Below are 27,374 nucleotides of genomic sequence, written 5' to 3' on the forward strand. Positions count from 1 at the left end.
TACCCTCAAAATACACAAAATCCTGCCTAACCCCTAATTCATAGTTACTCAATATCTCAGATATTTCAGAAATTTAGTCTTATCCCAAACCTTCCCAGATTACTTCTATAATGTAAAATTCTAATCTGAAGAAAGAGTAGGGTCGTACCATGACATTAGCTTCAATTGATTGGTGCTTCCCTTATCATGTCTAGAGATGTCAACCGGGTCGGGTCGGGTCAAATACGGATCGGGTTGGATGCGGGTTGGGTCAAAAATGTGTCAACTCAAATCCGGCATGTTTATTAAACGAGTCAAAATTTCAAATCTAAATCCAACATGTTTATTAACCGATCCACATAACCTATTTATTAAATAAGTTAAATGCATTAGATGGGTTTTAAACGAGATAAATTGATTTAAACAGGTTAAGCGGGTCAGGTTAAATTAGTCAAAAATAAGTTAAACAGGTGATGTCCTTGTTAGGCTAAGGACTTAAATCCATTCAAATCTATTCACAAACAGCACGATCTGCCTGTGGTCAGCTCGAATGGATCATTGTTCTAATGTCTCCTAATCCACATAGATTATGAGACGGGTTCATTCTGATACCATTTGTCACAATTCAGGACCTTATCCAAAATGACTAATCAAAAGGTATTATTTGGATTTTTTTAATTCTGTATAAGTACCCAATATCTACCTAACTAATAATCGATATAGGACTAAACACATGCCCGCATGGATTCCTCCAGAGAGAGAAAGAGAAGCATGGGAGAGGGGAGGGAGGGAGGGGGAGAGAGAGAGAGAGAGGGAGGGGGAGAGAGAGAGAGAGAGGTGGGTTGGCGCGTGCGTGAGAAACAGGGCGCTGCTCTGTTTTTTAACAGAGCGCGGCCCCTCCCTTCCCGTTCTTATCGGCCCAAGTGAGGGGTCGGGCCTGAGTCGTATTCGGGCCAGGATATCACCAAATTGGTGATTAAATTCCACCATAACTCAGTGTTTCACAGCAATTTTTAAATGCGAAGTGTAATTCCGTCGTCTTTTTAGCTTACAAGTACCTTATTGTAGCCTCTCGGAAAGCTTAAAGACCACCACCTTATCAGTTATATCTGTGATCCGAATTGATATTCCATAACCCATTATCGGTATTCTAAGTCATCCTAAAGCTGACCTCTTTATTATTTTATGGTTCTTTCAAAGGAAAAGGATGATGACATGCATGTTTTACACTCTTAATGTACCCATATTTATGCTTCTAACTATGGATATCTCATAGAGCAATAGGTCTTTTAAACAAGAAACTATCAATAATACAAGACAACTATATTAGAGAAGAAGTATAAACAAACGCGAGAAAGAATAGGAGCATTAGAATGGTGCTATAGGCTTAATTTTGTTCTTCAGGCTTGCTCTTAATACCGCCCGTAGATATGCGGACAATATTAAAAGAATTGATTATTACTCTGTTTTTCGGTTCAGTCTTGGTACGTCTTATATTATTAACTTCTATGAATGCACTGGTTGGAGTTTCCTGAATTCCCGTCACCATAATGATGGATTCTCCCTCCCATACAAACGCCTACGGCACCTAATGATGAACGTGACCACGACGAGCATACTCTTCCAGCGCCCGACCTTGAGGCGCGCCCGACCTCGAGGCGCGCCCAACCTTAAGGCGGGCGTGCCCTCGGGGTCGGGCAAGGCATGCACGACCTCAGAGCGCCCGACCTCAAAACACTCGATCCTAACACCAACAACTCCAGAGCTCACAACCTCAATCTCGGCTAAGTTAAGTCCGACCAACCTCAAGACCAAGGAAGACCCAATCAAAGAGAGAAGCAGGCCTCCCCGCTCTACCGAAAATCAAGTCCTCCTCCTCCTCATCCGAGGTCAAATCCCGCAATCTCCGCCTCAACGACTGTCAACGTTTAAATGCCTACGATCTCAACGGGTCGCCAGCCAGCCCAAAATCTCAGGCCATCTACGGTAACTCATTAATTTCCACGATCACGTCCAATCACTACAGTAACTCATTAATTTGCATGGATACGTCCAATCGCAGGTAACCCCTACACCCCCTCCTATAAAAAGGAGGGAAGGTCTGGAGGTGGGGGGCTTCTTCTTCTCCCTCCTCCAGAGTTCCCTGGGCGCTCACTCTTTTTATTACTTTTCTCCACAAGCAAACCCCCCTCTGACTTAAGCATCAGAGGGCCGGTGCCGGAACCTCCGGCCACCGGCTTCGTGCAGGTCCCTCGGAGAAAGACGTCCGCCGTCGCACCACCTACCGGAGCTCCTCCTCCTCGGTCCGCGGTCACCCCGGGTACAATTTCTAGCAACAGTACCAACTCCATTGATCTAAATTTTCCCAATCCAGAGTTCAGTCTTGTAGGCTCTTGAGTCTGTCTATAAAAAATAATGGACATAGTTATGGGCAGGGATCTCTACGGTTTGTATTTGAGCTTGGAGGTGCGTTTCAATCGCCCACCACCTTCCATGCATTAGTCAACGATGAGTTAAAATGAATGGGGAGAATACACGTATATCTCGCCCTCTTCAGCTACCCACAATTGGCAAATGCACAGATGATGGATGATTGAACTGGAACTCAAGTTATTTAAGATAATCTAAGATCTATGTATAGTTTTATCATGGTTCATGCAAAAACAAGCTAGAGAGAATCGACAAGAACAAACAATAACAATTGATGGCATCGTAGCTTCTCTTTCTTTTTTCTTTTTTTTTTGTGATCTTAAAATATCCATGCACTTATATGTAGAAACGAAAATGATTTAAGTAGTAATCAGGTATAGTTTGATTACACAAACAGAAATGAAGTACATCAGAAGTGAGAGTTTGCTTTGGCTCTTGAATCCTTTTGTTGATGGGAAGTCATGACTCCTTCATGGAGTATTTCTTCTATTTCTCAAGTTTTTGACACTAGATGGCTATAAAAGACTAATTAGTTCAATTAAAGGATTGATTTTGATGACTAGGATGTTTGCAGTTAAATCTGAAAACTGTAATCGGTCTTGTAGGCTGCATCTCTATGTTTCTTTCTCTTGAATTTATTGTATCTGATGCTTGCTTTCTTATTTTAGCTTTCTAGTTTCAGTATGATGATATTTTTATTTTTTACATCAATTGCTATATTTTGCAAGTGAAACATTTTCTATTGTTCTGCTAATTTTTTTTTTTATTTCACTTTTTTGTTGTGTTGACACTAGTTTATTTTCTTTGCTCTTATTTTTACACTCGAGTTGTATTTCAAAATTACTTGTTTTTGCCATCCATCTAAAAAGTAAAATATAAAAAATAATATATTATCTATAGTTTTCATTATTTTGGTCCACAAGTCTTCATCGTATGATAAGCATGCACTCCTACTCCACACTTGTAGATGCCAAAGATTAGCCGCTGCCACGAGACAAGCGCATGCACTGCTTTAGAGATGCAGAGCGTGTGCATGGATGCATGTCAAAAAAATCGAATGCAGAACACCCATGACGCATGAACCATTAGGTCATGCCAATGCCACCGTGACAGACTGATGAAGCCTGATACTTTGTTTAGCAATTAAAAAACAATAATGATAGTTACAAAAAATAATAAAAACTCAACAGATGTATCATATTGCATCCAAATTATATCAGATAATAAAGGTTTAAAATTATATATATATAGAGAGAGAGAGAGAGAGAGAGATCACATCAATGAATTTTTAATACAAGTACGGACTGATACCTCCGTCGAAGCCTTCATGACCTCTCCATGGAAAACTATGAATGCTGATGATTCCCAGAGCAACCTCGCAGCAAATGGAGACATATGAGTCCGGTTGAGGTCCATGAGACTCTGCAATTAAAGCAACACACGTTACGTGAAACCATATTATAGGAGACTATATATTAATGAATTAAAAACAAGTTGCAAGTTAATGTCTCGTCGGTCCAGACCTCCATCACCATGCATGTGAATGCAGCTGCATGGTTTCGTAGCCATACAACTAGCGTGTAATCTCCTCGAGTTCCATCACCATGCATATGAATGCAAGTTACGAGGATAACATTTTTTCATTAAAAGATTTTACTAGCATTTTTAACTTTTGATTTGAGTTAATATCAAATTTTTCTGCATTTGCTCTATACAAAGTCGTCGTCTCAGCACCAGATCTCATACGGATATCACACCAGCATAGTATCGATACGGTATGATACGAAATCTTCTTGATATACCGAATATCAGCACACCATCCGTACTAAACCTTCTTGATACTAAGTACTCCTCCTAGGTCTCTCACCCGATTTTCCAGAATCGCACCTTCTCGTCCTATATTGAACAATGACTGCTTCACCCCAGCCAACAAGCTCAGATGAAAAAGATCTCGATAGCTGAGTCTATGGCCAACATCACCTCTTGGATCCTATCAAGAAGAGCAAGAAGGGTTTGACTAGCATCACCTCTGCATTCTTCTTTAGCGACATTCTAAATTGCCTTGCCTTGCGGGCCGCCCCTCTTCAGATTTTGGAGTTTGTGCCATCTTTGGTCCTCCATCTCCAATTCCCTCCTCATCATGATTCTATCCTTCAAATCCCTCCTTTGCTTCCACCGCATCTTCCCTGGTTCCATCATCATCGACTTGTTTCTAAGTTAATCTCCTCTCAATAGTTTGTAATGTAAAGATGATGAATAGCCTCTCATTTTTTTACTATAGTTTTGAAATCTCTAGGATTTCATAATCGAAGGACCTTGTACTCGCTACATTAGGGTTTTAGGTCCCCATCTCCCATCCTTTCTCCTCCTCCACCTTCGATGGGTGGGCAACAATGGCAACACCGTCACAATGGCTCAGAATGAGGAGAAGGCCTAGTCAATGCTGAACTGCTTTATCGCAATGAATCAAGAGGAGAAGCGGAAACCCATGGAGCACTATCCCTATCTTGCCTCTTAAATGTTGTGACCTTACCAATGCCAACCAATGATGGAGCGAGATCCTCTCAGTATCAGCATCAAGGTCCCCGAGATACAGCACGAGGGCATCATCGAGCACCATGTCTACGGCCTCAACAACATGATTGAGAAGCTTATTCACAAGTACGTCCATTGGGAGCACCACTTTGTCGAGCTTGGCAGCCCCAACTACACCAACAACTCGGCCTAACGGCTAGTTTGCCCTCAAGCGATTGCTTGAATATTTGTGCGATCGGCAATGGCACAGAAGAGGAGTAAGTTAGTGGGCAGCACTGTCGTTGGTGGGAGCCGGCGACGGCCGGCGAGGGGAGGAGAAGGATGGTCGAGCGAAGTCAGAGGGTTGGACGATGCATCCGATCTCAAAGGAGGAGGTGAAGAACCTCCAGCGGGGCATTTCACGGCAGTCCTCGAGTTGCCAAAAGAGCCGATCGAGGCATCTCGGAAGGAGTGAAAGGATCAAACGGTAGTTGTCCAGAGCGTTGGCTGCCGGGTGTCGACAAAGTGGGAGGCTCGGGATATGCTTTCGAGGACAACTGAGCATGAAGTGGAAGTGGTGCCGCTCACCGACGACCACCTCACTCTACGTTTCAAGACCACTACTAACCAGGACCTTGCCATCACTGGCGGCCCGTGAATGGTGGCGGGCTAGTTGCTAGCCATAGAACCGTGGATGGCCATGGAGCCGTGGGCTACCGATTTCATGCCCGGCCTGGATGTGGTGAAGATGACGGTGGTCTAGATCCAGCTACCGAGGCTGGCGATGGAGTACTGGTCAAGTGAGATGATCCTGCAGATCGCTGCGATAGCTGGCCAACCACTGGCCGTCAACGGGATAACCGAGCAATAGAAGGTGATGGGTTTTGCCAGAGTCAAGATGGCTATCGACGCCACCGTGCCGTTGCTGCCTAGCATTCAGATCCAGGAAAAGGCGAGGGTGCTGTGGCAGCCCTTTGTCTACGAGAACGTGCCCAACTTCTACTATGGCTTTGGGTGAATCGGGCACGTCGAAGTGGACTGCAGGTTTCTGGCACTGGTGATGAAGGAGGAGGGGCAGGAGGGGACGTGGTCCCCTGCCCCCATAGTGGCGGAAACCGACGGAGACCATGGGGAGCCGGAGTCGATCTCTGGCAAGGAGTCTCGGCAGCCGATCTTTGGACCTTAGTTAGTGGCCACGAGGATTCGGCCGTCACGAGCTGCGAAAGGGCCACCGCGGCCGAGGAAGATGACCGAGTCAACCCCTGAGTCGTCCTCCTCCAGGCCACAATCCCCACCCAACCATCCGAGTTCCCCTAGCTTGCCACCGAACTTGGACGATTGGCAAAAGCTAGCAAAGGTGTTGCGGCGGCGCTCCCCCTGGAGGATTGGCTGACCGGCGAGGCAGGCAAATCGGGCTCGAGGTCGGGAGTGACTCAAGGCAGTCGCCTAGTCGGGTCAAGTTTTGACCTGTTGACCAACCTGTTCTACTAGACGGACAACGAGGGTGGTATTAGGCCAGCCGAGGTGCAGGCCAGCCTAAAGGTGCAAATGACAAATGTGGGCCTGGTCGGGGGCATTGGCCGGGAGGCGGTGCCCTGGTTGGGCTGGACGCCAGGATCTCGGGCTCTAGGCCGGGTGGGGAGGTGGTTGGGAAGGAGGCTGACGGCGGTGGGCCAGCGGTCGGCCGACCGGACTTGAGCATTATTGCTGCCTCTTTGGACACCAATTGACGGTGAGGAGGGCGGTGCTAGCAGGTGATTCGGGAAGAGTTGATGGTGAGGGGGTTGGTGATGGGCTAGCCTAGTTAGGGGTGTTAGGTGTTGGGGCCCCATGCAACGAGGAGCAGGGGCCGGATTTGTAGTATGGTGCAGAATGAAGATCCTTGTGTGGAATTACAGTGGAACGACTAAGCCCTCCATCAACACCTTATTTAGAAAACTAGTCTAGGTGAATGACTCGGACATTTGTTTCTTGTGTGAGATACAGCTTTCTGGAGACAACCTCCGTCGAGCTCAACACTGCCTTTTGGCTGCTTGGGAGTCCTTTGTTACAGAATCTCAGGGCCTGTCGAGACGCATCATGGTATTGTGGAAGCTGGGTGTCACTACTATGGATGTGTTCGACAATTGCCTCCAGCAAGTTGCAATGGTACTTTCAGAACCTAATGAAACTCCTGGGATTATGTCTGGAGTATATGCTACTACTAATTACAGGGTGAGGAGGGCCCTCCGAGGTGAGGTCACCAACCTTATTTCTCAAGAAATCCCGACTTTGGTTGTTGGCGATTTCAACTGCATCTAGAGGCCCAATGAGAAGAGAGGTGGTAGGGCCTACATTGACAAGGCCAAGAGAAGGGAGTTTCGGGACCTTCTGACGGCGAATGGTTTGGTGGATCTTGGTTTCTTTAGGCCGAGGTTCACCTGGTGCAATAACCATTCAAGTTGTGCTAGGATGTGGGAGACGATCGATAAGGCTATTGCGTCAGCATGTTAGATCCAGCACTTTTCTGCCTATCAAGTTTGTCGTCTGCCTTGGATTGCTTTTGATCACTGTCCTCTCTTGATCACCACTGCTTTCAACTCTTGTTATCGCAGTCCCTTCCATTTCGAGAAGGTATGGCTCCTGTATCTCTAGACTTAGGATATTATTCGAGAGGCCTAGGGGACTCTTATGCAAGAGGATACCATATAGAGGATCTCTCGCAAGTTGGAGCTCACCAAGTGAAGCCTTCGCAGATGGAACCGAGAGGTGGTGGGCAATATCTTCAGATGGTTGGATGAGGTGGAGGCGTCCATTGCTAACTTTTAGGAGAGGGATGATATAGCTATCGGAGGCTGATATGGTTGCCCTGCGTCAAAAGCTAGCTTTGCATCACTCTCTCTTGCAACAACAGGAGGCTTTTGGAGGCAGAAGTTCAGAGTTCAGTGGACTAGGAAAGAGGATAAGAACACTCATTTCTTCCACCGGGCGACCATTATTAGGAAGCAAAGGACCATGATCCGATCCCTGAGATATGGGGCTGAGCAAAGAGTGAAGGAGAGCAGAGTTAGACAGATTCTAGTTGACTTCTTCACATTCAGGCAGACGGAGGACAACAGGTCGGGGTGGCCCCTTATTTTCTATTGCCGGATGTCTGAGTTGGAACAATGGAGAATGCAGACCTGATTCAGGCGGTGTCTGAGAGTGAGGTGTGGGGTGCTATTTGGGCCTTGGCGAAGGATAAAGCTCCGAGGTCGGATAGCTTTCCCTCTTTCTTCTTCAAGAGGTATTGCTACATCATTCAGAGGGTGGTAGTGGAGGCTATCCAATTGTTCTTTAGCATGGTATCGATGGCAGATGATAGGAAGACAACCTACATCACCCTCATTCCAAAGTGCCAGAATGCGGCGGAGCCCAGTCATTTTAGACTGATTAATCTTAATACTACCCTCTACAAGGTAGTAGCGAAGGTCATGGTGGGCAGGATGAAGCTATTGTCACCCGGACTCATCAGCCAGGAATAGAGGGCATTTGTGGGGAGCCGGAGCATTACCTACAATGTCCAGATTGCCTAGAAAATGATGTGGGATCTGCAGCATGCCTTGAGACAACAGAGCTACATGGCAGTGAAGCTGGATATAGAAAAAGCTTATGATAGAGTCTGCTGGGGCTTCCTCAGTTTTGCATTGAAGAGCTTTGGATTTCACATAACCTGGATAGCTCGAGTGCTTGGTTTTGTGCAAAGGTCATCCTTCTCCATCTTGATCAATAGAATGTCGTCGCCTTTTTTCCGCTCCACCATGGGGCTTCATCAAGGTTGACCCTTATCTCCTTACCTATTTATTATCTGCGTTGATGTGTTATATCATGCACTGTAGGCAGCATGTCGGGAGCCAAAGATGGACACCTACATGTCAGCCCTCGGTGCCTGACCTATCTCTCATTTTTTGTTTGCAGACGACTGTTTCCTCCTTGTTAGGGCGAGGACAGGGGGCACAGATATATCTTGGAGGACTACTATGAGGCATCAGGTTCGAGGGTAAGCCTTCACAAATCTACCATCTACTGCAGTCCGAAGACAGAGTTGCGGGTGAAGCAGGCTATCAGGGGGCTCCCTGACATGAGAGAGCAAGAGGGGCTGTGGAGTTATCTGGGCATCCCCATCATGGGGAGGAGACTGTGGGCATCGAAGTGCCTCGGCATGGTGCAGCGCATCCAAGAGCGGCTGGAGAGTCGGAGAGCAACCTCATTATCCATGATGGGGAGACTGACGCTGGTGAGATCGATCTTGAGCTCCATGTCAGTCTATCTCATGTCCAACATAATCGTCCTGAAGACTATGTTGATGAGGATTGAGCGGCTTCTCTGAAACTTTCCGTGGGGCTCATATGGCGATGATCATGGTTTGTATCTGTTGGTGTGGGAAATGGTCTGCCTGCCGACTTGCAAAGGAGGGTTGGGTGTTTAATCTCTTCTTATAAAGAGAGAGGGGCTGATTGTACTAGAGGTGCAGTGCTTCTAAAGTTAAGTGATGACTGCCCACTATGGACCGGTGACGGCGGATGAGGTAGCTCAGAATGGCCAAAGGTGCTCCTTCCTCTGGCAGGAGATCAGTAGGTATATGCCCACTATCTTGGCTAACAGCAGGTTGTTGATTGGTGATGGGTGCAGTGCTGATGTGATGGAGGACCCTTAGGTGGATACTCTTTCGGTGAGGCTCTGGCCGACTATAGTCAACGTTGAGGATGTGGTCAGGGCTATGGGTTTGCGATCCTCTCCGCCTGGAGGGGGTGCTGTGGGATGTCAATCGGATCGGCCATCTATTTGGTGAGCACGTCATGGAGAGAGTCCGGTCGCTGCCAGCTCCAGAGAGTGCTAGCCTGGATGTGAGGGATTAGTAGACGTTCTTCAGCCCTAGAATTAGAGTGAGAGACATCTTATGCCTCTTTCGGAGTGAGCAACACTCGAGGTAGGTCTGTGCCTGGATTTGGAGGCTCGGTCTTCACCCAAGGGTTGTCATGTTCCTCTAGAAGGTGGTTTGGAGTCGGTTGCCGACGAGATCTGTGCCCAGCGGGCGGAAACTGGGCATCCAACCGCAGTGCCTTGAGTGCCAGATGGAGGAGATCGTGGACCACGCTCTATTTTAGTGCGAACGAGACAGAGGCTCATCAATATCTCGTCGGATGCTTAGTGCTAGTCAGGCTCCTTCATTCAAACGCTCTACCGCAGCCCTTTAGACCCGGTATGTGGCCATTAGGGCAACTTATACTGCTTAACATATTTCTTGGACTTTTGGATAGAGAAACCCTACACTTAGGTTCGTCGTGGAGCGGGCCCGTGCACAAGCAACGGAGATCACTTATGTAGGGACAGGCCTTTGATAGCTCGGGACATCTGGAGCTCTATATCTGCTCTTGTAGCGCCATAGACGGTATTTTTCACCTAAGAGCCCCCACCTCCAAGTTTTCTTAAGGTCAGCTTTGATGAATGCATGCTAGATGGTGGCAGGAGGGGTGGTGCAGGCTTCGTGATTAGAGGTATGGACTCCAAGGTAGTTGTTACTGGTGGGTGCTAGATTTTTGACATCTATGTTTCTAGTGGAGAGCTGAAAACTGCTTGGGCTGATCTGTGTCAAGTCCAGCATGTTCTGCGGGCCAGCGCAGTCCTGCTCGAGGATGACTCAGCTACGGTGATCGGCTAGATCTAAAGATGTACTGGCAACATAAGTGGTTGTCACCCATTGCTCCAAGATATTTGGGCTCCGGTAGATGGAGATGTTGCCTTCTAGGCCAAACATGTCTATAGAGATGCCAATATAGTTGTGGATTAGGTGGCGCCATATGTAGCTAACCACTCTAGAAAAGCTCTTTGGGTTGATGAGAAAAAGAGCTGCCTAAAGCGCTTTCAGATTTGTTATCTTTTGACTTTTTAAATATATTTATATTAGAAATGTATAAGTCTTCCATTTTAGCCAAAAAAAAAAAAAAAATTATCCTAGAGCTCCAACTACACTAACTCCTTCATGTAACCATTCACATGAATCCGGATCGGGCCAGATAGGAGTTCTTTTTATCAGGATAAGGGTATATTAGAAGTTTTTTCAAAATGTTTAGGACTCACATGGTCACAAGCAAACCTATTAAACAAATATGGATGGAAGGGTTAAATTGCAACAAAAATTAAATTGAGAGATCTAATTAAAAGTTTTTAAAGAAGAGAGGCTAGCTGTGCAAATGGCTAAAAGTTGAGATGGCAAACTATAATTTTCCTTTTTTTCTATCCACCAGTGCATAAAAAAAGAAAAAAAAAACTCATATTTACAGCATGCCCTAAATGCTGCCTCCACAAAATGTCATAAAGTACCATGCAAACTAGAAGAGATAAAATTATCAAGGTACAATAATTTTGTCTGGATTAAACACCATCATGTTTTAAAAGAGACTGGGAGGGACTACTCACAATGCAAGCGATACAAACCCCAACTGCATCTAAACCCAGACCTCCAGACAAACCAAGCCACTTCTCGCAGACCTGAGAATTTACATAAACAGGTGTTGATGGAAGGCCCATTGCACTTCGAAATCGAACCTCACCCACACCTACACCTTGCCACGTGGCAAGGGCTACACTAAGGTCTCATGGTGCCCCACCCCTACTTCAGCTAGCCTCTAGGCTCTCTCTCACACACAAACACAAGAAAGAAAACTCTTGGCCTCGAGAATAAAAGAGAAGCATCGCCTCTGGCTGACCTTCATGCAGGAAATGAATTCTTTTTCCTTCACAAATCGATTCAAACCGAGCATTTGCTCGCTTCTCGCAAGGAGAGTTGAAAATTCAGATGTTCGTAAAATTGCATAGGATTTATTTGGTATAGGGGCATCCATCAGAATGGTTGGGACATCTATCACAGACTAAACGCAACAAAACTACCAGCAGTAAAGGATGCACCGGATAGAGAATTGTCTTAAGCCAAAGGCTGCCAACAGATAGAAGGATTAAAAAGTCGTTGCCAAATTTATTGGCTTAAACAATTTTGCAAAAATCTTTGGAAATGCCTTGCAACATCTTTAGGAAATTCTAAATAAATTACAGGCCCTTTGTCAGCATGTATCTAAAACCATCACCTCCCTCCCACTTCTTTACCTGATCCACCTTAGGCTAGAAAAGAAATAAAAAAAAAAAATGTTTATGACTATCAAGATAGAAGGGTGATCAGGGATTAATCTCGCCCACTGGCACTATCAGAAGAAGAAAAAATAAACTAAAGCTATTGCTGCAGATTCTTGATATAATTGAAGGTAAAAAGGACACTCTTCCCACCTCAAAAATCAAAAATGCTTCCGATCTCTTCAGGGCAGAAGCCACAAGCAGGCCGGTCAAAAGTGAGATTCCAAGATATGATGAAAAGCAGCAAAAGAGAGATCCCATTACATCACAAAGTGAGCTTTTCCATAATACCTATTTATGTATGGTACCTGCATAACAACACCAGTGATAAACCCAAAGTCATAAGAGAGATAATCAGTTAGGCCAGGATATGAAAATTATCAGGGGAAAAACCTATATACGAGTCCTCAGAATAAGAATAATTGCAGGCCCCACTGAGTGCACATGACACGCCTGTGCAAGCACAAATACAATCAGCACATACCTTCACCTTGCTTATATCAGGTGTCTCCGGTGTTTGTACAGGGTAAAACTTATAAAATCGCATGTTCTCGAATGCAGCTCTTGTCTCAGGATCCATATCTTCAATAGCTTTTTTTCTTGCTTCCTTCGCCTGCAGATACATGAACTGAACTTTTAATGCCCTCTCCAAGAACATTATCGTCAAATGCTGGCTGACTAGAATCCATGCAATAAAGAAATATGAACACTTTTGATCTGCTTACTTGTCGTTGTGCTCTCTTTCGTTCTCTAACCTGCTCCTTTACATATTCCTGACAAAGCAGATTGCATAAGTAAATGATATCAGAAAGCAGTCAACTCTCCTTTAACATTAGTACAGAATTCTGTGAAAGTGGCATGAAGGGTTACAGGTATCATCCAACATATCCTGACCACCATGGTTACAGGTATCATCCAACATACCTTGACTGCCGCCAGGTGGCACATGAAATAAAGCAGACATGAATATGCATGAGAGAGAGAGAGAGAGTTTATGTTTGTCGAAATACCTTGAAGGCATCTTTCTGATCATTTGGTAATGCCTCCTCCTTGACAAGTTCATCAGTGAATTCCTGGATATCATATCATATAAGCACTGATTCAGATGAACAGGACAACTCAAGTAGCAACATAAAGGAAATAGAGTCTTCATTTTTTAGGGCTATTCAGATTAATAAGGGTCAATGGCAATGGTAGTTAAGGATAAAAATACAAGATGGTGCAAATCAAAATGGCAGGCAAGAATTGATGTCTAAATACCTCAATATCATCCAATTCCCAGTCAAAATCACAGACAACCTACACAAGCAAATCGTCAAGCATCAAAACAATGAGGATACCATCAAAAGTAAATTTAAGTAATCAATGCTTTTAGTAGAACATAAACTGATTCTTGAGCATAAGAAGAATCTTGCTGGAGAAGCACTTTTGCTTCCTATACCAGTACGTGCATATAACTGTATATGAGGAACATAGTTAAGACTTAAGATTATTAACTATAGCGCACTTGCACCTGGCTACCAAATATAGGGCAATTTAACTAAATTCTAAATTTTAAAAAGATTCACAAATAATTTGCTGTTAATTTTTGGAAAAATGGTTACTGTCAGCAAATGGCTGTGCTGCCAAAATGATAAAGCTGAAGAGTTTTTTTAGGACTGAAGTGTCTTTTTTTTAAGAGGGGGCGAGCAAGAAAGCGAGAGAGAGCGAGAGAGAGAGAGAGAGAGAGAGAGAGAGAGAGGAGGATAACTGGGCAGGAAGATTAGCCAGCAATCCTAACAATAACAGGCCTATAATTAGTAAGAGTGTGCCAAGGTTGGGCATAATGAAATCTAACTAGGGGTATTATGTAAATTGCAAAGTTGAGCAATCTTTCCGCTGTTATATAGTGTTAAGAGTTTGCAAATCAGGTTGTCAATCCCAATAGGATACAAAATTCTTGCTGAATGAGGTTAATTTCAAATATTATAAACATTTAAGTTCATTTGCACTGAAGAAAAAAATTGGGATGAAAACTAATGGCAAGGGAAAAAAGTTAGATCACAATCATGCAAAGGAAGAACTAGTCATCAGCCAATCATAACCATATTTACTGTTAAAATTAGCTTACCGGTGGTTCTAATGGAAACATGATATTAACAACAGTGTCATCTTCATCTTCATCAGCTTTCAAAGGTTGAAAATCTGTCAGAAAATTATGCAGAGTTCATGAGAACTTACATTAGCAGCTATGTAAATGAAAACAAATTACAGATCATAAAGCTCATCTTCTGTTGATGCTTAAAATATCTTTCAAAACAAATATTCAGCAATGTATGAAAAAAAAATTATCAGCAAACAAGAATGGAACCACCAGTTAAAAAAAAAAGAATCTTCTTAAGTAGATTAAATACGAGTAAGCACTAAGCAGTGATCAACAAGCTCTCCACTTGAAGTAATTCACTAAACAAATCTTAGGATTCTTTTCCATTCAACACCATGGACTAAAGAAAGAGAAACATTGCAACTCAAGGCTTCAAATGTGTTTAGGACTAATGAATAGCCCGAATATTTGTTCACTGTAGCATGCAGATGTAGAATAAATAATGACAATGAAACCTGATAATGCTGTCAGAAAACAAGGCAAGCACCGTGAGTATGCATGACAACCCAGGTGGCAATTTACAAGCTTTAAATCAACATAAGCTAAATTAACATAAGCAATCAAAAGAATGTAGTTAACAAAAGCAAATTACTACTTATTACAGCAAACAACCTAATGACCCCATCAATGGCTCCATAAAATTATCAATATGGTTTATTAAGATTGGTTTAGGACTAATTTCATACAATGAGCCTCTTTATATGATGACTATCTACCAAATCTAAACATTTGAACTTATCTAACCTACAAATGCAGGTCAAATAGCTTTTAATTTGGCCATGGCTTCTTGCTCCAACTAGATAAAAAGTTTGGGACCTAGTAACCAACAATCCTGACCTACTTGTTAGGACATGAAATGAGACTAGGAGCAAGCCAGACAAATTGTAATGATAAACCATTGACACATTGGGCCAACATGACACGGTAAATCTAAGACAGGACCGGAGCTAAAGAGAAATGACAGTCCAGGATAAGCATATGGAAAAATCAACTCACATACAGTACGCAAATTTGGTGGAAAGCAACTCTTTTTATGGCAGGGTGATGAAAGCAAGGTCTTTCAAATCATCGGTTATAGGCCATCTTTGTAACCAATACTAGGATGAGCCAAGACCTTGGTTTATCTATGCTGAGATGGAAGCCAGGGAGATTATGGGTGCAAAAGACGTATTGGAAATCTTAACTGATAATAGGAACTAAGCTAATTGGCCAATATCACAATATTAAGATTGACAATTGTTTCCGGGCTCTTTGATTCTGATATTTATTTAGCTAAGATAGTAAAAGTTAGGAAAATATCAGATAATATAAGATATTGCATAGGTTGGTATTTTGAATTATATTATTTTGTATCAGCCAACATAGTAAGACCTCAGTTTTTACATATATCATATTCATGGGTCATATTCATGGGTGCCCTATATTGATACAAACCAATATCAAGACGAAAACCTCAGTATAAAGATTCAACAAGATAGCATTATAGTTCAAATTGATAGTAAAGAAAGCTAAGAACACTTAATTTCATCACAATGTTAAATTAACAAGAAAAAGATAAGAAAATTAAAGACACTTTTACTATTTCAACCAGAGTAGGATGGACAGAACTAAAATGCACTATTGAAATGTTACATGACTTTGAGCATTATGGAGATACAATTGCAATGTAAGTCGCACAGCTGGATAATGTTTTGACAAATAAATATTGCATACACACATGTATAGGAAAAATTTAGGATGTGGCTGCAGAAGTATAGCATAGAATGGATAGTTGGGAGAAGGAAAATAGCAAATTGGAGTTTTCAAGTAGCATAAGTTAGCGCTATAGTCATAACTTTGGTTCGGGGATTAAAAAAACTAGAATTCACTACCAAAGACCTAGATGATGAAGGCAATTCAAGCTCTAGTTGAATGGCCTATAAAGAGTGCAGAGAGACAAAGAAACACATATATCTATGACAGTGAATTTACTAGAACAAACAAAACTCAACATGACAAAATCTTGATATACATAGGTGTGAATAAAGTATCATTATTTATATAGCTAATAATAGAATATAGAATATAAAGTATCACACATAATGACCAGATAGGATGATTAATATGAAATGGTACAAGATTAAGAATTGGGTATTGATATCTAGGCTATAACTACAAATTAGTAGAAATTTGGGAGTGTGTATAGATTGCATAATAGCGACTATGAAGTTGATATTAATATACAGGATCTAGAATACAAAATATATATATATATATATATATATATATATATATATATATATATATATATATATATATAATAGTGATATAGGTTTGTGTATGAAAACCATTTGATTTTACAATAAAAGCACAAGATAAGAAAAGAAAAAAGTTTGGATTTTCATCTAATTAGACAAAGATTCTTACAAAGTATTTTGACACTAGAGGAAAGTAGACTTCCAGTCATTATGTAATTCTTCAGACTCCTATTTAACTTGTCACAAATAAAATCAAAATTAAACTAGATGTCAAATTGTTATTTTGTGTTTGGACAACTCAAAAATGGTCACGCTGAGTTGACCATCAACCAGCTTATTGTAAGATGCGTAGAGCAAGAGACTCACCAGCACTAACCCTAGGTCCTCCATCCAAGTTCCTCCATCATGATCCATCCTTCTCACCCACTTGCCCTCTCTCCTTGACCTCATTCCCAACCTTGCCTGTCTAACCAGTCTACCTACCTCACCTTTTACCCCTAACACCCAGCCCCTAGCTAATACTGTTTCACCCCACTCTATCCCTACCCCAACCTCTACCCCCATTTCGCTCCCCTCCTATCCGTATCCTCTACCTGGCTCTGTTCCAAAGAAGTCATTCATGGCCCTGGAAGTTCTTAAAGGAAGATTCTTAGTGCATATATGTTGTATTCCTTAAACAAGACTGGCCAAGAATAACTAACTGAAATGCCCAATTCAGAATTTTTTAACAGAACACTAGGTCGCTTTTGAAGCCTTGGTTTAAGTTATCACAGGTTCCTCCATAGCCAGTCAAAGGATTGGCTCAAACTTCAATTGTTTGCCGTTGACCAATGTCCTTAGATGACATTATGATATATGTAGGTTTAGTTATAATATTAGACAATCTACAAACAAAAATCTCAATCACTTGGCTCAGTTTTCAACAACTTAACAAAAAGCGCAAATATAACTCTTGGGCATGTATAAAGTCCAATGAAATGATATCTTCTTAAGATGTTTCCATTATTCTTAAATAACACTACACTTCATCAATGATTCTAGTATACATGTAGCCATATGTATTTTCTTAATCAATTTAGCATTGGCCATTTTCGTTAAATTCTCAAAATGTTATACTACGGTCTTGAAGTTGTATATAGGAAACCCTTTCCATAAAAAAAGGCGACACTTAAAATCGGCATCATATGTAATTACAGCTACCTGAACATGACCTTACTTTTAAGTTTGTCTTCAGATATTTAAAGAGTATTAGTTAGTAAATTCTCCTTTCAAATATATGGCTTATCTAATTTTCCACCATCTATTAGAATTTAAATTGAATAATTGAGCAAGAAATCATAGCCTACATGCTTCAACACGTTATAAATTCATGATCAACTTCAACATTCAGCTCCTTTGCATGTATGGCAGTCCGATCCTTGCATGACATTTCATCAACCAGCAAATTTCCACCTCAAAGACAAACAGATATTTTGGACAGTGAGATATATAACTATAAGAAATGGTTTCAGAAAACTCATTTATGGTTGATCTTGATGAAACAAGACCCATGAAAAAAAAAAACTGTGGGGATACTTTTATATTCAACACAACTTTCTTGCATTCAACATCAGGGAACAAAAGCTCCAATCACATATCACATACATCTACTAAAAAAGATGTTGGGGCAAAGAAAATTATTGCAAAATAAATTAATCAAGGTATAAATTTGAAATGGGCTGCAACAACTCTTTGCACAAAATAGGAAAAAAATAAAAGGTCAATAAAACTCACAAGGAAGGCAATAGTCATATTGTTTGACGCGCTCGATTTTCAGATGTTTTAAAGCAGATCTGCATGAGAATATCCAATTTATATAATCATAATTTAAGATGTGATATCGTTTTATAAGATCAAAACATCTACAGTAGAGAAGTGACAAAAAAAAAGTTTGTTTCCTCCAGCAAAATTTTAACATTAAAAAACAAAAAAGAAAAGAAAAAATATCAAACAGAGATACATGAGATATTTAGTGTCCCGCTGTAACAAGAATCACAAAGATCTAAATTTTTCTAATGCCAATCAAACCATCCTTGCTTCCTCGTGCAACATTATACCATAATTTCATAATTCATACATACATTAAGCTCTCAGAAGAAAAATGTTGAATAAAATGCAGGCAGGCTACAACTCCAAAGACATAAAAGAAAATAACCAATATGAAAAAAATAAATCAAAGAACTTTTTAACTACACAAGCACTCAATATGTCCACATCCAATCAGGCATACATAGAACTGAAACGCATATATTCAAATGAACATTTTAAATAGCTCTCCTAACTGATGAGCCACAAGTAACTAAATTCCATCTGACTGATAATGGACACAAGGTTTCAGAATCCCATTATAAAGGCATCAATATCAAAGGAAGAAAATAAAAACACATGATCTGGCATACTTAAGAGGATTGTTGTCCAATGCAACAGCTGAATCACACAAGCAAGTATTTGTAATAAATAATAGTACATCTATGATAAACAGCTACAAATGCAGGGGAAGTAACATCTTAATGGAATAGCTGACAGGCAAAGAATGTAAGGGAATGAAAGAAAAGGCAAGAAAAACTGATCATGCATGTGCAACTAAAAGTATAAACTACTTCAGTTTGATGCATAATAGGAAAGAGAAAACTATATAGGGGAAGAATTCAATCAATCAAAATCTAGAACCATCAAGTAATATGTAGTGACAACCTGAACTGCAGCAAAGCACCATCAAAATAACAGCAGAAATGTATAAGAGATGTCACATAAGCCCTGCATGCTTACAGATTTCTTAGTTGTATGCACAAGTTTACTTCTAATGCAGCAATATAGAAGTTTCAATTTTTTTTAGAACTTGAACTGAATTGGATCAAAATATTTTTAAGTAAAAAGTTAAGATTCAAGTTGATAGGTAACAACTTTTGACATCTATAATTTATCATACAGTTAGCATAAAAGAGCAATATTCTCTTATATAATTCTGAAATAACCACTATTGTTGGTATATGTATCACCAAACAAGGTACAAAATCGAGTCCAAGGGTGTTAGTGCATTTAAATGCATGCATGCAATTGTTTGACATAGAATAAGAAGCAATAGCGACACATTTGTACTAAAAAAGTAGTAATATGGTTGTATGTCAATAAATCCATATGCCACTACAAATGAAGCATGTATATTAACAAAAAGTTATCCATAGGCCACTACAAGAACTACGTTGATGTTAGCTTTTAAACGCTTTAAACCGTCAATATGTTGGATATTAATTTCCTGACATGAACCCTTGTTAGCAAGATGCCTAGATCCAAGGAGGTTAGCAAGAGCACCAAAGACTACTGCTTTGTTATTTGGCATTCATCACTTGAAGAAATAAATATTAAATGATTATAAAAAACAGAAACATAATTTACATGGTACAGAAACATGGGATAATCTCATTTAATTATACCATGAAAGGAAAATATTGTGCAACAAAAGCCATATAAAAATGAAAACCTAAAAATACATGTAGTTGTACCTTCTTTGGGTGCAGGCCAAGGTAAATATTTGAGTCTTCAATCTATCAACCTGACTATGCCTGTGAAAGAAGAGAAAAGCTAAATTAAGCAACACAATCTTCCATAGAGAATTCTGTATAATCCTATTTGAAGTTTCAAGATCGTAAATATGAAGCATGAACAGAAGGTACCGGTCTTCTAGGGGAATGTATGGAACCCATGCCATTTTCATTGCCTTCATTGGTATTATTTCTTCCGTCTCCCTTTGAACAGATTTTATACCAATCTTATCTGATGGTGGAATAGGAGAAATCACCTGCTCAAGATTACCTTAATAAGAAAGAATGAACAAGCCAATCAACAATCATAACTGCACCATTCATATGAACAAACAATCCTTAAAATGTTTTGATGTGATAAACTGAAATTTGTTTAAAACATAAAATAGCAGCTCTGTACCAGCACACACTGTAAAAAATTGCATCACATGTTATTTATTAGAGACAGAATAACATGAGATGTCATGTTCCACAATATCTCGAAACACATATGATGCTATATTGGATGTTCAGAAAGGACAGAGATAAAATCCATAAGTTAGGCAACACTGAAATTGTACTAGTCCATGATTCTCATATACATTCATTCATATGTATACAAATACCGTATAATTAGAATACTTAAAGGAAATTATTGTGGATGCACATCTAATTTAATATATTAGTCCCTAAAATAAATATCCTTATTCAAATAATACTAATGCGGGAGGCTTCATCTGCACGGTGATGTCTCTACAAAGCCACCTTAACAAAACCCGTCTTACAAATCCTCATCAGTTATCTTCAGCTGCTTGCGAACCCTGCTCTCTCAATCTCCCTCATGTCATGATAAAACCATCCCTTGAAAACCATATCAACTCATATGCGAGCTAGCCTCCTTTATCTCTTCTTTGACATGACAACTGCCAGGCCAAGCACTTCCCAGGCCCCTCTGTGGCATGCAGTTGTTTTGCAGACCCATGCCATAACCACATTACTTTAGAGCAGGCTCTAGACTCAATATCTTCAGATAAGCATGTTTTGAAACAACTTGGACTGAGAAAATACAAATGAATAGAATTCGCAGCCTACACATTTGATATCAGGCCAACCAATGTTTTAAATTTGCATATGTTGTGGTCCCACATGAAGATAAAGCACTTGATGATTGCAACATGCATTACTTACATCACTTACAACTGTATTTACTATAAATCAAAAAATCTGCACGGCCCACAAAGAACACATGTATGTTTCACATGTAACCTCTCTCACCTCCCTATATATTAGTTAGATGGATGGATCATCATGATTCAGATCATATATTTGGCCATGTGCTTCACTAGCAACAGAATACACCAAAGTCTAACCAAAAGAAAGTTCAAAAAATTAAGTTCATGTGTGAGAAAATAGAATATGAATTACTTACAGCTACCACAATGGGGATAAGTACAATTTTCTGTTCATTCTTTACATCCAACAGCTGAGCTGCAAGAAGGAAAAAGGGTTAAATAAATTATATTAATATAGACAGTGATCTTAAATAAGCTTGACAAGCAATTAAGCATAAATATGCTAAATACAATATTCACTATACTGAAAACTCTAAAAAAAAGAAAAAAGGGAAAAAGGGAAGGAAGCACAACAGAGGAGTTTTTGCATACAAATGCAAGCTCAAAATCTTCATGCTCATAAGCACAAATTAAATGCAGAGCACAGATTCCAAGACCACAAGTTAAATGCAGAGCGCAGTTCCAAGACCACATGAAAAATGAAGAGGGTAAGTTTACACACAGTCATGGTTGAAGATTATATTATGCAACTAACATAAATTCAAAGGCTATGGTTACATATTGATAACAATGTAGCATCCAGTCACTAGTAATTTTAAGAAGCATGAAGTTGAATAAGGTGAATGTACAGGACACAAGCTAGACAAACAGCTTACGTTCAGTGCATCCGAACAGGTAGACCTTCTTTCCACAAAGTTCTCCTCCCTCCTCAAAAGCTTTCTGTTCATCACAAAATAGAATTAAGAACAGTGAACAGAAAAAAAAAATCAAAACTAAAAAAAAGGAAATCCTTTAATCATACCTCCAAATTTGAAAAATTCCAGTTGATCTCGCGAATTTTGTCCATGTTTTCCCACTGTCATCAACAAACGTACCAAGGTTCACAACAACTCAGGGTAACAAAAGAGAACAAATATTATCAAGCATGGTACTTGGCGCCTATTTACACAGCAGCTTCCATAAGTTGTCTTATGATATATAATAAAAGTTTGATTTTGAAACAGACCTCCGTTCCAACAGGAAAGGCAGCTTGCCATAAATCCTCCTGCACAACAATAGCAACTATTTAGCCCAAGAAAGCCCAACAAAAGCAAGCATAAAATGCTGAAACAATTTGCGAAAAATACATGAAATAACACCATCTAGAGAGAAATTTAGGTCATAAGACAAAAATAAGAAATTTAGCGTCAAAGTAGAAGAATCCGAGAAGTAGATATTGAAATAAAGTGTGTGGCCTCAGCAATGATGCAGTTGTCAACACATACATCCCGCAATAGAAATGCAATTTGAACAAAATCCAACAGAATAACGCCCGCATCCACATGAACGAATCCCAAATAATCCAAACCACAGAGCCAATCAACACCAAATCCAACAAATTTCCAACGATCGCCCCCTTAAGAACCCTACAAATTCCCCAAAGTCGCACGAAAACAAGAAACAGACGACAGAAAAAATAGGCCTCAAGAAGGACCCTCACCAGATTCCTCTTCTCGGGGAAGAACTCAGGCTCCGTCTTGGGGGCCTTGATCCGCTTCCCTCTGGTGGAGGCCTTGGACTCCTTGGGGAGCTCGTTCGACGACTTGCTGCCGCCGCCGCCGCCGCCGCTGCCGCCCTCTTCTTCCCTCTTCGCCTCCACCGCAGCCGTCTCAGCCTTAGCCGCCGCCGCCTTCCTCTTCCTCCTCATCGCCGAACAAAAGAATCAAGACTTAGATTGGGTTTAGGGGTGCAGAGAAGCAAGCGAAGGATCGAGAGACAGAGAGAGAGTAATATATATATATATATATATAGAGAGAGAGAGAGAGAGAGAGAGAGAGAGAGAGAGAGATCTGTGCGTAGAGAGAACGCGGTCGCAATCCAAATTTGAAGAGGAGAGAGAATGGAGAGCCAATTTATGATGTCCAATTGATAGGACAAACGGGCGTGAGGGAGGGTTTAGGGATCGGATTGATTGAAAGCCCAGCCGTCCGATATTTTGTGATGTGATTTTGGTCGTCTGATCTGCTGGGGGGGATGGGAAGGGCTTCGAGGGCGACCAGCCACGTGGCTCTTTTAGGAAATTTGAAGCAGTGGGTCGGCACGCCGATAAATGTAGGTGGGGAAACCTCAATGGATCTTGAAGGTTCTGCGGACCGGGATCAAGTTGAACAGAATGGACCGGCCGAATCGGTCCGGTTTTTTTGTAAATGGTCCTAATATAAGCTAAGGTGCAGGGCCATTATAATGGATATCCTGCATAAATCAAATCTTGGTTGCATAGATGGCTGTTGCCTTAAATACATGCTTGGGTACATTAAACTCAGTTTTTTTAAAAGAAATACATTTAGCTCGGTTATAAATGCACAATTGTAGATTATTTAGGTATCTAGACAAGGAAGTTGGAACAGATGAAACATGGGTGCTAGTAGCCAAACATGTGAAAAGAAGATTTTATTGCCACTATTATGTCGGATGTGATAACCTTATCTAATCTTCACTATTAAATTTGTGAGTTTTTATAATGCTATGGTCCACTACATCGCCTCTTTACTTATAATCCTTATATATCATGTGTATTGAATCTAATATTTCACTTATACCCCTTTTAAAATGCAATACACAACATATTTTCAATAAATTCTGCTTTTGCTAAGAAAATAATAATTCGGGGATAATTTTTAATTACTATTTTTTAGAGAAAAATCTAAAAACTAGATCATGTTTACAAGTAGTGTGACTATATATGAATAATACTATAGTTTTGAACCTTGACCTCCTGGAGAGATGAGTTCTTAACTGAGAGGTGCAACCAATTGAGCTAACAATTGGCAACAAAGTATATATGGGTCACATGAAAATGCAAAGCTATAAACTTTTTAATGAGATAGTTGGTAAGAACTTTTTATGCTATCATTTATCAATGATGTTTCATATTTGTGCCTTCTAAAATATCTCATAAGCATATTTTTTTATAAGAATTTTACAATGGCGTATTGAGAATTAAACTTTATTGAGCCAAATATTTTGTTTTTTTTCGAATGCTACAAATCTAAGGAAAGTCATGGAACCGACTCAATTTCCTGAGTGATAATCATGTTGATCAATAGAGGACACTTGGTTAGCATAGATAATTTATAGGGGTAAATATCCATATTCTATGGATATCTTGCTCATTATGAGAGGATAGATCATGGCTAAACATGATAAGGTCCAATAGATGGGTTCACAGATTGAGCATTGATGTCATTACAGTAACTCTTGAAATTTGAATCAATATACACATAAGACAAGTGCTACAAGATGACAATGTTAAGATAGATATTTAGTAAATTATAAACAGATGTTTTAACTAAGTCAACAAATTACATGTACAAGTTGCAAAAATGACAACTAAAAACTAGAGAATGGCAAATATGGTACAAGCATATGCAATTTTATTCTTGTGCAAATTGATGACATGCCACCTAATATTCTAAATGAAAAAACAACTTTCACAAGCACATATTCTTGTCGAAGGTATGCATGTGAATAGATGTTAAAAAACAATATGTAAAATGATTAACGAACTCAACCTTAAATAGCTAGAATCACGGTCAATTGCCTTTGTTTATTTAAACCAGCCTATGAATCTTGGGATTCTAGGTGCATTAAGAATCCATTGTTTTTTGAGTTTAGATTGTACCATGCTTTAGGCTACTGAGATTAATTTAATCTTTTATAAAAATCCATAGATAGTGCATCAATTGTTAAGGTTAATAGAATGCCAAGCTTTTAACAGGCAATCATACTAAATAATAGCTATGTTGTGCTAGCATCTAATATTAAAATTTATGCTAAATTAGCATTTGACATGTGCAGCAGATGTTTCAAAGGAATGTGATGTCGAATGAAGAAAAAAACATTAGATCAATCCATAAATATGGGTGGGAAGAAAGAGAAAGAGAGATAGTATATAATTGATGGATTTATGCAAGAATGTGAAAAATAAATCTTTTCTATCATAGGCATGAGGCATGGATTTTAAAAGGCTGCTGACAAACTACCAAATAAACGTGTGCAATGTTCTTTCAATAAAAATATATGATAATTAAAAATATATAAATTATAGTTCATTTTTAGTTGAAATAAATGTATTAATAACAAAAAAATAATAAAAATATGAAATCAAATATGGATACAAGGTTAAAGAAAATAAACTAGAACAAAAATAAAATATATAACATAAAATATAAAATATAAAACAAGAGGAGAAATGGATCGCATGCAAAATATACCAAAGAATGTAAACAAAATAAGTATGACAAAATGAGTTGAACCAAAAAAGAAAATAGTAATATAAAAGAAACTTAAAATAAAAATTATAAGAATACAAACCTATATAGGAAAAGTAAAAAATAAAACAATTCAGAAATTACAAAAATAAACTAAACAAAATACTAGAAAATAAAGTATAGAATCAGATGTGGAACTAAAAAATGAATATAAAACAAAAATTAAGAATAACATAAATGAATCAAAAACATAAAATCATGCTAAATAGAAATACAATAACATAAACTAAAAATATCAAGTAATTGATATAATAATCAAAAAAATGAAAAATTGATATACTTAGAGGATAAATGATAACTTGGAAATATGAAAGAAAATATAGAAGTATGATTGACAAAATAAATTAGAATAAAATTTTATAAGAAAAGAAAGAAATATCAATATACATGACAAGAGAATAAAAATGGATCAATTAGTAAATAATATAAAAAAGAACCAAGAAAATATAAAAAAATAAATAAATAAAATTAAAACTTAAAATAAAATTTATAAAAAATAGCCTAGAGTTGAAAAACAAAAAACAATGAACATAAAAATAAATAAAGATCCAACAATAAAGTATAAATAAAAGTAAAACGAAGATACATCCGTCAGCCACTTTGAGATTAGTGCAGACAAAAGAACATTAGAGTTTGGAGCACTTTAAGATTCGTATGGTATATGATCCAATGGTGGATTCATGCGAAGGAAGGTAGAGCTTGTTGTAGGGGCCTGGGGGTGGAGAGGAGGAGATTGTGCATGGGATAGAGAGAAGAGGAAGGGGCCGGAGAGAGAGCAGCATTGCTGAGAGGTGAGGGAAAGCTATTGAGGAAGGGAGAAAGAGGGGAGTTGCAGATATGTGAAGGAGAAAAGGCTAGAGAGAGAGAGAGACTCTCCTGATCCTCACCAATTATTTTTCTTGCACTGAGATCTAACCTCACAATAAATTAATTTTGTTTTGATGATAAACCCTTGCAGCTCTTCGACATAATTTGGTAGAATTATATCGATAACCATCTTCTCCATGATTTACTTGGATTGAAAGGCACTTCTAGTAAGAATTCATGGTTACTGGAATCACTTTTTTTTTTTTGGTTGAAAAAAGCACTTTCAGTTACCTCGAATTCTAACTAAGATTCACATATATCCAAGCTCATGCTGCTTCAATCTGATTTCAGCTAAGGTTTTCCTAGACATCAGAGTGCGTTAATGCACCATATCAAAACAAAAAAAAGAAGAAAAAAATCATCCTGGTTTCTTTCTACCATCTTCTTCCAATCTAAATGCAATCTAAAATAGCTGTGATAGGTAGAACAATGATTATTCAGGCATAAGCCAGGTTTTTATTAGACGTGTGTTTTACTGATATATGAAACCTTGACAGCTATAGAATTGATGCGAGATAACAAAAATCATTATTCACACTTCATGCATGATTTCATAACGGATATCATCATCATCTAATAAGAAGAACAAAGCGGTCATAATAATGCTGTGGCTTTTGTCAGACAATTACACTAAAACTTAATATCCCATTATGGACTACTGACCTCTATTTGATTTAATCTTTGGCGATATTAATCGATCCAGCCAATTAATGATACCCGGGCACGACTGCACTATCAAAGTTATCGGTAGCAATTCTCCATAGCCACAATCAGATGGCCAAATGGAGATGAACGTGTGCATCTCTTGATCATATTCTTAAAATGATGGCTCTAGAACCACTGCCCAAAGTCGGAACGGACAGCACAAAATGACAGTTTTGCTAGAAAAATCCCAA

The 27,374-nt window shown here is 39.5% G+C and overlaps 1 protein-coding gene across 1 annotated transcript; it reads right to left on the minus strand.

The window, feature by feature from the left end:
• Positions 1 to 11,891: 11,891 nt before the first annotated feature.
• On the minus strand, positions 11,892 to 23,166 carry LOC103721191 (protein HEAT INTOLERANT 4-like). The gene is made up of 14 exons (XM_008811284.6): positions 22,782 to 23,166; positions 22,308 to 22,346; positions 22,104 to 22,157; positions 21,958 to 22,021; positions 21,439 to 21,497; positions 20,163 to 20,287; positions 19,992 to 20,051; positions 18,223 to 18,281; positions 14,180 to 14,253; positions 13,330 to 13,368; positions 13,080 to 13,142; positions 12,795 to 12,842; positions 12,554 to 12,682; positions 11,892 to 12,377 (listed from the first exon to the last, which is right to left on the minus strand). The coding sequence occupies exons 1-14, from the start codon at positions 22,986 to 22,988 to the stop codon at positions 12,330 to 12,332; spliced, it is 1,068 nt and encodes a 355-aa protein (XP_008809506.4). The 5' UTR covers positions 22,989 to 23,166; the 3' UTR covers positions 11,892 to 12,329.
• Between the last annotated feature and the right edge of the window lie 4,208 nt (positions 23,167 to 27,374).

This window comes from Phoenix dactylifera, chromosome 7 (assembly GCF_051530095.1).
Source record: "Phoenix dactylifera cultivar Ajwa chromosome 7, Ajwa_hap1_PhDact_Kaust_v1.1, whole genome shotgun sequence".
In the NCBI taxonomy this organism is placed as follows: domain Eukaryota; kingdom Viridiplantae; phylum Streptophyta; class Magnoliopsida; order Arecales; family Arecaceae; genus Phoenix; species Phoenix dactylifera.